The sequence below is a fragment of the Oryx dammah genome, unplaced genomic scaffold (assembly GCF_014754425.2).
Source record: "Oryx dammah isolate SB20612 unplaced genomic scaffold, SCBI_Odam_1.1 HiC_scaffold_1, whole genome shotgun sequence".
NCBI classification, from domain to species: domain Eukaryota; kingdom Metazoa; phylum Chordata; class Mammalia; order Artiodactyla; family Bovidae; genus Oryx; species Oryx dammah.
In genome coordinates this window covers 62,813,297-62,826,653 of record NW_024070185.1, presented here as the reverse complement: position 1 = coordinate 62,826,653, position 13,357 = coordinate 62,813,297, and the positions used below count along the sequence as shown (strand labels likewise).

Genomic DNA, 13,357 nt, shown 5'->3' with positions numbered 1-13,357 from the left:
CTGAGTTGAATCACCTCCCACAGCCGCCGCAAAGTTTGGGCAAAGTGAACTCAGATATCCTAGAAAGTTCCAGCTAACAGTGCATTTAGGGTTCATCTAGTCCAACTCCTTTATTCACAGGATATGGAAACTGAGGCTCATAGAGAGCCGACCATTTGCCCAAAACAAAAGAGCAGGGGAACATCGAAGCAGAGCCCCTCTGTTGCCATATCTGCCTCCAGCCTACTAGGGACCCTGTGTGGCTGGTGGCAATCTGAAAGAATACAGCAGGCTTCCATTGGGTTATTCATTTAACAAGCATTGACCAAGTACCTGCTAGAGCGAGGCATGGGGCTAGGTGCTGGAGGTACGAGGGAGAATAACATTAGGCCAGACTCTCAGGATGCCTACCAACATTCCAGCCACCCTAGGGTCTGTGCAGTTTGAGATAAGGCTATGAGGAGGGACACTCCAGAAGATGTGGCTAAAACAGCGTACTGGGAGGACTTCAGAGGGTCTCAAATGCCATAATAAGGAGAGTTAAAATCATTTTCTATGGCTGCTGTAACAAGTTACTGCAAATTAAGTGACTTAAATCAACATAAATGTATTAGTGGGTTGGCCAAAAAGTTTGTTTGGATTTTTCCATACTGTGTTATCAAATTGACCAATACCTTCCTGTTTTGTAGGTCAGAAGTCCAACACATATCTTAGATCAAACTTAAGCAGATCGTGCTCCTTTCTGGAAGCTTTAAAGAAAAAATCTTTTTTTTTTTCTTTTGATTTTTCCAGGTTCTAGAGGCTACATGTATTCCTTGGCTCATGAACCCTTCCTCCACCTTCAACATGAGCAAATACAACTGATTTGCTGAAGGTCATGTGCTTCTCACATCACCTCCCTCTTCCACTTCCAAGGACACTTGTGATGACACTGGGCCCACCTGAGTAACCCAGGGTCCTCTCCTTTTTTGAAGGTTAGATGATTATCAATATTAACTCCATATGCACTCTAATTCCCCTTTGTCTGATACCCTAACATATTTACAGTTTCTGGGGTAATATTAAGACGTGGACATATTTGGAGGGCCAGTACTTTGCCTATCACAGCTGGTCAGCTTGGGAAGATGACAAAAGGTTCTAAAGCAGGGGGTGACATAGTAAAAAGCTGGTTTTACACTGCTGCTCAAAGTTAGTTAAGATCCTGTTAAAATGCAGATTCTAATACATAGAGTCTGTGAGCGGGACTGGAGAGTCTGCAGCTCCACAAAGTCCTCAGGTGATGCTGATACTGCTGGTTGGTGGGTCACACCTAAGTGGAAAGAAGCTAGAAGACTCCTAAGGCTGTAATACAGTGGGGAGGTGGAGAGAATGGAGGCTGGGAGACCCACTTGCTTGCCTAAAACAAAGACAGGACAAGCTAGCACCAAGACTCTACAGCTGGAAGGGGAGAAGCAGCTGGCTGACCCAACAGTGTGTGGCACTGTTGAAACTTCATGGATTTAGGTTGAGTTTGTCACCTGCTTTTGGACTCTGTTCTACAGAATGCAATGGTTATAACTTTTTAAGACTGGAAAAGCATCCCTTCAATTTTCTTTCATGGAATGTACTTCATCCCTGACGTATCTGTTATACACAGCCCCTGCTCCCACCCTGCTTTGGCCCCTCCACCACCGTCAGCAGCAGCAGCACCCTCATCACAGTGAATGGCTGTGGGTGGTCTTCCAGCAGAGCTGGAGGTTCACACAGACTCCGCTATGGTCCAGGGTTCCTAATGCTGGGTTTTCACTCAGATCTCCACAGTCCCAGGCTTTGAATGATTCTTTCATAAATGTGTTCAAATGCTCATTGTGTCCATTTGGTGCCATGTCAGACGCTGAGGAAACATGGATAAATAATGTAGGGTTCCTGCCCTCCAGGGACTCACAGAGATGTGGGAACAGGAAGGAAAGAGGTACTGAACTGTACCAATTATAGGCCCCATGCTTCCCTCATTATTCCTCATAGTAGGAATTATTGTCCCAATTGACAGACAAGGAAAATAAGAGAGGGAACAGGGAGTAGCAGCACTGAGATCTGAACCCAGGGTGTGGGCTCCCAGAGCTTGGCTGGGGTCCAGAGGCAGCTCTGCCTCTCATTTGTGTTACAATCACGGGTAAGACCTTCCGTTTCTAGGACTCCAGACTGTCACCTTTGGAAGGAAGTCACTGGACTGCACTGCTTGTTCTCAACTCTGGCCTCACTTCAGAATCACACTAAGAACTTTTAAAACCTGCAGAAGACCAGACCCCAGACAAATTAAGAACCCTGGACGTAGGGAGGACTGGGCATCAGGGTCTAAGGTACAGCCAGGGTTGAGAACCACCAAAGTCCTTGTGACCTGAACCCTCTTCTCCTGTAGCTCTGCCACAAGGCCCATGCCAAACTGATGAACAAATGGTAGGGAGGAGGAGGAAATCCTCAACACCATTCAACTAAGGACAATTTGGAGCAGTACTGCTGGGCACTGTCCATTGCCCTGTTATCATTTTCTCCTTTCAGTGAGAAAAATAGCAGCAGTGGACAACAGTGGAGTAAGCTAGGCAGGTATTCTCTTACACCATTGCAGGGAATATAAATTAGTACACCTTTCCAAAAAAAAAAAAAACACACACACACAATGAAAGACTTTGAAAAAATTGGGCAAGCACCAGACCCAACAGTTTTAGGAGTTTGTGCTAAGAAATAATTACGGAAAAGGTCAAATACAGAGATACAAGAATAGGGTCATCACCGGGCTTCCCTGGTGGCTCAGTGGTAAAGAATCTGCCTGCCAATGCAGGAGACACAGGTTCAGTCTCTGGTCCAGGAAAATCCCACGTGCTGCGGAGCAACTAATTCCATATGCCACAGCTACTGAGTGTGTGCTCTAGAGTCCAGGAACCCCAACTACTGAAACCCGTGCATCTAGAGCCTGCGTTCTGCAACAAGAGGAGCCACTGCAGTGAGAAGTCCGAGCACCGCCTCTAGAGAGTAGCCCCCACACTCCACAGCAAGAGAGAAGCCCACGCAGCCACGATGACCCAGTGCAGCCAAAACAAATAAATAAAAATTAATAAAATTAAAAAAAAAGAAGACTAGGGTTATCACAACAGTGTTTATGGAAAGAACAACTGGAAACAGCCTAAAGGATTAAAAGAGGCCTAGGTTAATTATGGGAAATCCACATAATGAAATACTATGTCAATTACAAAGGATTTAGGGAAGAATATTCCATGCTCCAGAGGAAGTGTCTAGATAATAGTTAAGGGAAAAAATGTCAAGCAACAAAATACAACGAACAGAATGATCTATTCACGTTATAACATATGTGCACATTTAGGCATGGAAAATAAACTTGAAAAACAGTCCACAAATGTTAGCAGAGTTTATCTCTGAGTCATGAGATAACATGTGACCTTTCAAAACTCCTTGTTTTTCAACCTAGATTTGTACAGTGACTATTATTTTTATTATCAAAGTATTTTAATGTTATTGAAAAATACAAATCTCTTCTTTCAAGGCTTGCTTACCTCCCTCCACCCCCCCCCCATCTTCTGGTGTAAATGGACACCTCCACTTCAGTGGTGCAGACGCTTGCTTGCATCCACACTAGGACACTCAGGACAAGTTCCATAGCATTCAAGCCAGCCGCTGCCCCTCGGCCTCTACTACTAGATTATGAGTCCCTCCAGGACGGGCACAGGGTCCCATGTGGCTCTTTAGTCACGTCGCCACCCACCCCAGTGGGCCTTAGAGAGGGCAGGCAGCCAGGAAATACAGGAGAAAGACAGAAATCTATAGTAGTAGCTAGAACACAGAACAGAACTGACAGTTTTGAGGCCCTCAGCAGACATTTACTTTGGGAGATTGGTTGCAAAGACCTCCCAGTGGTGAAGCGGGTTTTTAAGCTGGGCCCTATCTAAGGCACTCAGTGACAGGAGGGGTGACTCCCGGAAAGACCTAGGCAGCACTGCTTTCTGCAGGCCAGATTCTAACCAAGCTCTCCAAACTGAAAAAGGGCTCCCCCAACACCTGAAATCAAGGGTCCTGCTCACTTAAGAGAGACATGAAGGCCCTCAGAACAATTTTCTGCCCTGTCCAGTTCTTTAAGTCATCCATGTAACAAGGCATGTAACAAGTGTGAGATTTTGGAATGGATTACACTGGGATTAGGTTGAGCTGAGTTGAGTTGATTCTGATTGGAGGTAAGGAGTGGGTTGTACTTACTAGGTGACCTAAGCCTCACGTGTTGCCTCATTAGATCTTGCCCAGAAAGAGGTCTGGGCCTTCTCCAGGTTCTGCTCTAACCCTGTACTTTTTTTTCTCTTGAAAAGGAGAGGAAGAAGGACGTCAGTAAGCAAACTGGGCCCCTCCCAACACCTCTGACCCATCTCAGCACACTGTGCTCTGTATCAACAGCAATAACTCGGGCCCCACAACCTGCTCCTCTGACTTTGAAGTCTTAGTAGCTTATCTGTTCTCCTTACCAAGTATTAAGGTCTTAAACTGAATCTTATTGTAAGATGACCTCACTTTTTATAACCCTCACCCACCCACCACCACCACAACAGTCCCAGTATCCAATCATATCATGAGAAAATTATGTGATAAATCAGTCTATACTAAGGATTTATGATTTAGTGAAGGAGGAAGGGGTAACTTCCCTTACCAGATTTTAAGACATACTACAAAACAATAATTATCAGGACCATGTGGAATTAAAAAAAAAATAACACATATGCATAAGAATAGTATAAAGATTACACAAAAAATCATATCATAAAAAGGAAAATTTTATGATAACCAGAAGCAATGCTATGATGGAAAAATAGTTTACATTTTAATTAGTATTTCAGGGAATCCTGGGTACCAGTTTGGAAAAGAACTAACTTCAGCATACACTCTATGCAATCTATTTAATCAACGGTCCATTTTCAATGGATCAAGCTGTGGACATTCAAGGAAAACTTGAAAATAAGCTCATATATTAAGCTAGCAGAGAAAGATAAATGCACAGCTTTTGACAAAATAGAGGCTTTCAGGTATGAGCAGGATAAGCTAGAAAATAAATTGTTTACACAAATAGATGTAATGGAAAAAAGATAAAGAGCAAAGTAACATTAGGGTAAATTCCAGCCTAACTAGTTATTAAAGTCATTAAATAAAACTAAAAGCCCTATAACGTGCCCTGATTACTCAGCCATGGGCACTCCACAGTTGGCAGAGCTGCGCAAAAACGGGGAGGACTTAGACACAGCAGAGGACATGGTAAATGGGTGCATTCTCCCTAGACCACAGGCTGGACCTGCCCATTCCTTCCTTTTTGAGTCATTGAGCACCTACTCTGTGTCAGGCCCAGTGCTAGGTTTTGGGATTCAGAATCTGGGCAAGGCCTAGTCCCTGGCTCACAGAACTCCATGTGTAGGAGCGGGGGCAGATGAATAATCAATGGTCATGGTCCAGCCTGGGAAGCCCAGTGACTGAGAGGTGGTGACATATAGTGTTAGCCCAGAGGACAGACACTCAACATGCCTGGTAGAATAGGAGGGCTTCCCAGAGAGGAGTCCTAAAGGATGAATGAGGGAGTGCTAGGTGAACAAGGGGAAAGGTATTCTCAGAAAGGTACCGGCCCATGCAAAGACACAGAGGTGGGACACATGGGGACTTGGAGGCAAGAAGCATTACTCCATCCTAGGTGCACAGAGCACCCAGCAAGAGCAATTAAACTAAGGAGCAACATGATTCAATTTGTATCTCAGAAAGACCCATCTAAATATATATAAAGAACTATCCAACTAGTCTGTTATTTGATGGGCAAATCTGTTTGGGGAAATCTAGTTAAAGGAAAACAAAGGCCATTTGTCTAAAGATGTTCCCAACAGCACATTTATCATAATGATGAAATGGCCAAGGTCCAAGTGGCAAATTCTGGATGAATAAGGCATGATCCACACCCTCAAGGTGCTCTCATAGAAAAAAGTGTGAAATAAATACATTGTCAGCACAGGGTGGGACAGTGGCTGGTGCTGGAAAGATAGATGAAGGGCTGCGGTGGCTTAGTGATGAGAAAGATCCGCTGGGGAGACCCAGGGAAGGCTCCCTGTAAGAGGTGCTGTTTAGGCTTGGAGGTAGAATTAAACCCTAAAGAGAAACAGGGTGAGGAAGTGTCCTCTTGACAGGGAGATTCATTCACATCTTGTGCACAGTCAGGGAGACTACAGAATCCCAAATATACATGGGGAGCTATGAGTGGTTCAGTGTGCCAGGGGTTTTCAGCCTCAATCTGCTGTAAAACAGTTTTCAATCTGCTGTAAAACATATAAGCAGGACCTTATGCCGCCATAGGCATTCCCAACTTTAGAGAAAATAAAAAATTTAGCCAGTAATTAAAATACTACAATCATTCATATTCATCACAACCTCTGATGGTATGTGGACAACAGGAACTCATTACAGGCTAGAGCACAGGTAAGCCAGGAGGCCAGTGATGTAAAATCCTAGGTGTGACTCTTATCCCCTTGTCTCTCACTCAGGAAAGCACATCAGCTGGCCACCAGCAAGAGTCAGAGGATTAGCGGGAAATCCTAAACTTGCCCTGATTAGTATTCAGAGTTTCTCCCAGAAAAGACCCACAAATGGCCAAGAAACACATGAAGAGATGCTCAACATCATTACTCATTAGGGAAATGCAAATCAAAACCACAAAAAGCTACCACTAAGATGGCTGTAACCTGAAAAGCAGAAAATAACAAATGTTGGAAAGAAAAAATTGGAACTCTTGTATACTGCTGGTGGGGATGTGAAATGGTTCAGCTACTATGGACAATAGTTTAAGAGTTCCCTAAAATTTAAGCGTGGAATTATGATATAACCCAGCAATTTCACCGTTGGGTATACAACCAAAATAATTGAAAACAAGTACTCAAGTCCTTGTACCCAAATGTCGCAAAACCACTAATCATAACAGCCAAAAGGCTGAAACAACACAAATGGCTCCATCAACGGAAGAATGGATAAACAAATTGCACTATATCCATACAATGGAACATTATTCGGTCATAAAAAAATGAAGTACAAATACATGCTACAACATCAATGAACCTCAAAAGCATGCTGAGTGAAAGATATCAGACACAAAATGTTGATGTGGGGGACAAGGGGCTCATTGACAAGGGTCTCTTTAAACAGGATGGGCCAGGAAACCCTCGGGAGCCGAAAAGCCTTGGGACTTTGGACCTTGTTGCCTCGTCTGAGCACAGTCCCAGTACCCAGCTCCTGGAGTGATTGTGAGGACTGGGTGAATGAAGTATGAATGTTTCATATACACCTATGAAGTGGTTTACCAGCATTAGCCTCAATAAACTTCATTCAAGATTTGACTTGTAGAGGATATTCCACATCTAGGAAGAGTCTCTCCAGAATCCCAGAGGGACATTGAATATTCATCAATTACCCATCAATTGCAAATGGCCCGCTCCAGGCCCTTTTCATCTCCTGAGGGCTTCCTGGCAGGTCCTTTTTACATTATGATATTTACAGGACTTCCTCTGTGTTAGAAAAACAGCCCTGACCTGGCATTGAGGGAGCCAGCCTACAAATGCAGGAGGAGAAGCTCCAGAACCTTCTCCATTGGGGGGATGGGGTTACAGCAAAGTTCGCAAAAGACCACAGAATCTGAAGATGCCCTCTGCCAGTGAGTTGGCAGTACCCTATATCACATGCAAAATTGCAACGTTCTGACATGGGCCACAGGGCTGAGAAGCCAAAACTGTGCTCCAGCTGCCCTTTGATCTGTAAGAAATGCCAGGCTGGACGCTCTGGCAGGAAAAGCTGTCATGGCCTTTGAGTCTTGCTCCCAAGGAGACACAGTCTGGGCTGTCCCAGCTTTCCTCTGGCACACAGAGAGTTAAACACAGCTAGCGAGGCGGTTCTAAGGGATAGAGGTCGTCTCCCCCACCACAGTCTCCCTGCACACTGCACACTTACTCCTGTTGAGACTGTGTACTAATGTCCTAAATCCAAAAGCAGTCAGAGGCTACTATTTGGAGAGCGGTAGTTCTCCTGCAAAACTGCATGGAAAAAGGGCTGAGCAGGGAAAGAAAGTCGAGAGACCTGGGCCCAAGTCCTGCCTTTTGCACAGAACAGTTTCTAAAGCCTGTCTCATCCTGAGTATCCTCTGCTGTAAAAATGCCTGCAATGCTTTCCAAAACAGCTACTGCAAGGATCAACTTGCAGTTTCCATCACTTATTTCGTGCCATGGTGTGGAAAGCATAGTATTTCTAATATCTCTTAATTTTCACAGCATCCCTAGGAGGAAAGGTGGTCTAAGTATTCCCCTTTTCCAGATGTGGAAAGTGAGGCACAGAGTAGTAAAATCCATTGTCCAATGGCACCTAACCCAGCCACACACCTTAGGTCAAAACTATTTTAACTCAGATTCTTACTTTTCATACAACCGCCTCTGGGTCCTGGTGGGGAAAGAGAGACCCAGGAACAGAAGGTACCAGATCCCCTGGTCCCCAGCCTATAGCTCTTCCCATCATCCACAGTCACTGCCCACGATGGATGGGGCTCTCCAGGTAACTCAGGCTTACGTTAGGTATCAGAGCAATTCGGTCCCGTTATTTCTTGCGCGGCAAAGCGCCAGGTTGTGGCGGTCTGCTTCCGCACCTGTGTACAGACGGGTCATCACATCTGCCCTTGCAGTGAGCCAACCAGCACGCACCACCTGAGCGCCGGCGCTGGGTGAGCTGGAGCGAACTATTGCAGCGGAGACCGCTGGCACTGTTACTGGGCTTCCAAAGTCCCTCTATGCCCAAGATTGAAAGGGCTGCGCCTAGCTCAGACTCCTCCGGTTCCAGGATACTGCTCCACCCGCTTCGGCCGGCCGGAGACTATTTTTCACCCCTCAAATCCCCTGCACCGCCTGGGGAAGCCGCAGCCGAACTGCCAGTGCGCCCCGAGCGGCGAGGACTCCCTTTTATGTCCAGGAATGAGGCGCGCACCGCAGCCGCTCCCGCCGCCGAGACCAACTATTCTGGGGCGCAGAGGTTGCCGGTGCAGCGCTCGGGCCGGGCTGCTTACCTGTCGCGGAGCGGGTCCGAGTGACACCGGGGAGAAGCGCGGAGATGGAAAGCAGCAAAAGCAGGCGCCAGCACTGTGCGTCCCTCCTGCAAGAAGTGGTCGAGGGAGAAAAGGTGAGGCGGGAAGTAGGGGCCAGGGGGCTGGGGAGCGGGGTAGCGAGTCATACCTGGGCGCCATCCCGCAGTTCGGCGGGCCCCCGAGGGCACCGGGCAGCCGAGCTCCGCAGACCGCAACGGACTTTGCGCGCGGGCCGCTCGTCCTTCCTGCCTGCAACAAAGACGGCGCTGGGCAGGGGCAGCGGCAGCGGCAGCGGCGGGCAGGATCCCAGCACGGCCCGCGTCCTGAGTCACCCGCGCTCTGAAACCCGACTCCGCCGCACCCAGCGCTCCCGCGCGCGCCGCGCCGCGCCCCACCTCGGGCAGTGCCGCAGCGGCGCACACAAGCCCCGGGACTCCTGGCTGCAACTACCGCCTGCCCACGCCCCTTTCCCCCTCGACGGATGCGCGCCCCCCAGCCGCAGCTTCCACCCGGGCGGCCTTGGATAACCAAGAAAAGCCCCGCGCCCGCGCTCGTCTGGGTCAGCGGGCAGCTCCCTCCCGCCCTCTAGTCGATCGGTGTCCGGGCTGCCCGGCCGACAAAACACTCCCTTTTCATGGGCCAATGGAATCTTCTCACCAGCCAAGGGAGGCTGGAATCGCTGTGATTTCCCTAAATGACAACGAAGAACCTGGAGGCTCAGAGAGATGCAGGGAATGTCCCAAGGTCACACAGCTGGATTGGACCCTGCCCTGCACCCCTGACTCGCAACCCCCTTAAACGCCCAGGAATGGCCCATTTGGTGGGGGTGGGAGGGGGGAATAAGTGATACATATAAATAAATGCAATAAAGAGAATCCTAATTTTAAAAATGTAAATGTATCTAAAATTCCAAGCTTCTCCTCTTTGTGCCTTGCCTGCACCACCATCTCCCGCCACCAGAACATAAGCTCCGGGAGAGCAAGAATCCACATCTGTTTTGTTCTCTGTATAAAATAGTACCTGGCCATAGGAGATGCCAATAAACAGGGGAAGGAACACAATTTTTAAGTGCGATACCACTCCAGGCACTGTGATGACTCGGGAAGGATGAACCAGTCTGTCTCCAAAAGCTATCAGGAGAGTTCACAGGAGAAGGAGGAGCAGAGGGTAGACTGTTCCACATGCACTGAGCATAGCCTGGCATTTGCTAAACCCTCAAATGGTGGCTCTTTATTATGATTACCACCAGGCCCAGTAGTGTACGATATTTGGGGGAGAGGAGATGCAGCTGAGATCAGCTGAGACTTGGACAGTTCTGAAGCCAGGCAGGCACAGGGTCCTCTCTCCCTCGGGTACGAAGTAGCCACACTGGGCTGTGGCTCTGTGGTCAGTTCCTGGTTTTCATTTCTAGATGACAAGTCACCACCTGCCGAGTGAGACAGTAATATGAGTTGGCCCTGCAGAGATGGGATGCTGGTGGACATAGTAGCTAACATATATTGAGGGCTGACTGTGTCCCAGGCCCTGTGCTAAATGCTTTACTCACAAAGGTCAGTCCATGAAACAGTCCTGGATAGGTGGTACTTCAGTGATCCTCATTTCATAGATGAGGAAGCTGAGGTCTAAAAAGTGCCCAAACTAGTGCATGACATTGGCCAACACCCATGCTCTTCACCACTCTGTCATGCTACCTGTCTGTAACAACAAGATTAGACCCATTTCCCCACCCTCAAGAGCAAAATCACACTGGAGTTATGGAGCACTCAGGCATGAAGGGGTTGATACCCACACAGGCAGTAAGGGCTCCAAAGGCAGCTCAAGCCTGGAGTCAGGAGCCTGGATTCCCGTCCAGTTCTGGCCCACACTGGGCAGCTCCTGTCCTTATCTGACTTTTTATTTCATCATCTATAAAATGGATGTAATGGTTGTGCTGTGAGTGCGTGACTGAGTCTCAGTGAGACCACGTGCATGCAGCAGTGCTCTGTCCCCTGTAAAGTGCTGTGCAGATGTGAGGGGTCAGGTCTGGGGTTAATGCACACAGTCTTCAAAACACAAAGAAAATTCAGCATGGCCTGGAGAAGGCGGGAGAGGCTTCAATAGAGTAGCAAAGTTAACCCAGACTGGGGGTCTGCGGGTGCAAGCAGGAGGGAGCGGTAAAACAGCCAAGGCCTCTCTAGAGCTGGGAGGGCCCCACCTGACACTAATATTCCAGGTCCAGTGCATTCTAACAACACAGTCAGGCTTCTTTCTTAGTCTCTTCATACTGTCTGTGAATATGAATTCTTTCCCACTCGCAGTCATGATGTCCTGGACATATCATGTTATTATGGTTTACTAACCATAAGGAATTTGCCTTCTTAGTTCTATATTTTTTTATTCTTTATAAAGTACCATAATGACTGGGAATGTAATTGACTTCCTTAGAACTATAATTCTATATTGCTTCGAACGAGCCACATCAACTATGATTATATAATAGTTCTGTTGTTCTGTTTAACACTTAAAACTGAAGGCTACGAACTGGTGGCTTAGTTTGGCCCATAGATAGGTATTGTTCAGGTGCCTGGCATCAATCTCCAAATTAAATTAGTTAGCAATATATTTGATAATTTAGCTTGGATGGTAAAGCATCTGCCTACCATGTGGGAGACCTGGGTTCAATCCCTGGGTCAGGAAGATCCCCTGGAGAAGGAAATGGTAACCCACTCCAGTATTCATGCCTGGAAAATCCCATGGACTGAGGAGCCTGGTGGGCTACAGTCCATGGGGTCACAAAGAGACACGACTGAACGACTTCTCTTCACTTCATATTTGATAATTAGTTGGTTTACGTTAAAATCCAGATTTCTGGCTTCTTTTTAAATTTTTGGAAAACCTGGCAACATGGGACTTGTATTTCTTGTGCCAGTGATTGATTTGCATTGAAAGGGACTGCTACCCTTCAGTCAAGGCCAATTTCTACAGTTTGCCATGGTCCCTACCATCCCTGGCTTCCCTGATAGCTCAGTTGGCAAAGAATCCACCTGCAATGCAGGAGACCCCAGTTTGATTCCTGGGTTGGGAAGATCTGCTGGAGAAGGGATAGACTACCCACTCCAGTATTCTTGTGCTTCCTTGTGGCTCAGCTGGTAAAGAATCCACCTTCTATACGGGAGACCTGGGTTTGATCCCTGGGTTGGGAAGATCCCCTGGAGAAGGGAAATGCTACCCACTCCAATATTCTGGCCTGGAGAATTCCATGGACTGTATAGTTCATGGGGTTGCAAAGAGTCAGACCTGGCTGAGTAACTTTCAGTTTCACTACCATCCCTATTGTTCCCCAACATCAAAGCTAAGAATCATTTGCCATTTATCATCACATATGCACTCTGCCTGTTATAAGAAAGAGAAAAGTGGAATAGATCGAGTGCGCATGTCACTGTTAAAAATAGGGGGGAAAGATATGCAGATAGAGAAGGGGGGGCATGTTTCAAGAAAGATGTGGAAGAATATTTCTTCATGTTTAATACACAAATTAAGTATATCTACATTGAAAGGATGAAAACTGAAATGCCATGATGAAACAAACCTGGTCCCCCTCAGGTATGCCTGTTACCTGATGTGTGAAAGAAAGGTGCATTTTGATTGGTGGGCTTGATTGTGGTCCAATTTATCAGTCCAAGATACATATGCATAAGGCAGCAGGTTCCTTTACTACTCTGGCAGGGAAGTCCTGTGTACACATTTTATATTTTGTTGGTTCTGTGTAACTATCTGATAATATCCAGTTCACTAGAATCTAAACATCCCAAGAGCACATTTCTTTCCTATAAATGATGAGATAGATGCATATTAATATTTCTAATTTTGTACTTATTTTTCCTGGAAAGTCAGACCATGTTTGTCAGCAATCAGGGCTCTCATTTTAAAGCTGGGCCTGGGCGGGGGGAACCGTGAACTGACTGATGATGGAGGACAGAGAGGGTGTCCGGCCTGGGAGTTGAAGGGGACCAAATGGTCCCAGCTGCTCATGTGGGAGGGATGAGGGCAGCATGCCAAGCAAGGCAGTTTGCCTCCTGCCAGACTGTGTTTTGAGGGTTTAAGCGATTTCCTTCTATTCAATATGAAGTTGTAGAAATAGCCAAGAGGAAGCTTTGTGTCATACTGGAACTGGTCTAAATTGTTTACCACGGCTTCAGTACAATCTACAAGAACGAGACGTGTGGAGATGGGGTATCTATGTCCCAGCTCTTCTAGGACTCAATTAAATTAATGGGC

The 13,357-nt window shown here is 46.9% G+C and overlaps 1 protein-coding gene across 2 annotated transcripts in view; it reads right to left on the bottom strand.

Annotated features, from left to right (window-relative positions):
• COL15A1 (collagen type XV alpha 1 chain) overlaps positions 1 to 9,619 on the bottom strand; it is a 111,659-nt gene extending 102,040 nt beyond the window's left edge. Inside the window, exons 1-3 of one of the 2 annotated variants that reach the window (XM_040238855.1) lie at positions 9,496 to 9,619; positions 9,249 to 9,349; positions 9,083 to 9,168 (exon numbers count right to left, since the gene is read on the bottom strand). In XM_040238855.1, coding sequence (XP_040094789.1) covers positions 9,083 to 9,168; positions 9,249 to 9,259 — 97 coding nt within the window. In that variant the 5' untranslated portion in view covers positions 9,260 to 9,349; positions 9,496 to 9,619. The remainder of the gene's footprint in view (positions 1 to 9,082; positions 9,169 to 9,248; positions 9,350 to 9,495) is intronic. The other variant, XM_040238861.1, reaches the window with a different exon arrangement.
• Positions 9,620 to 13,357: the final 3,738 nt, after the last annotated feature.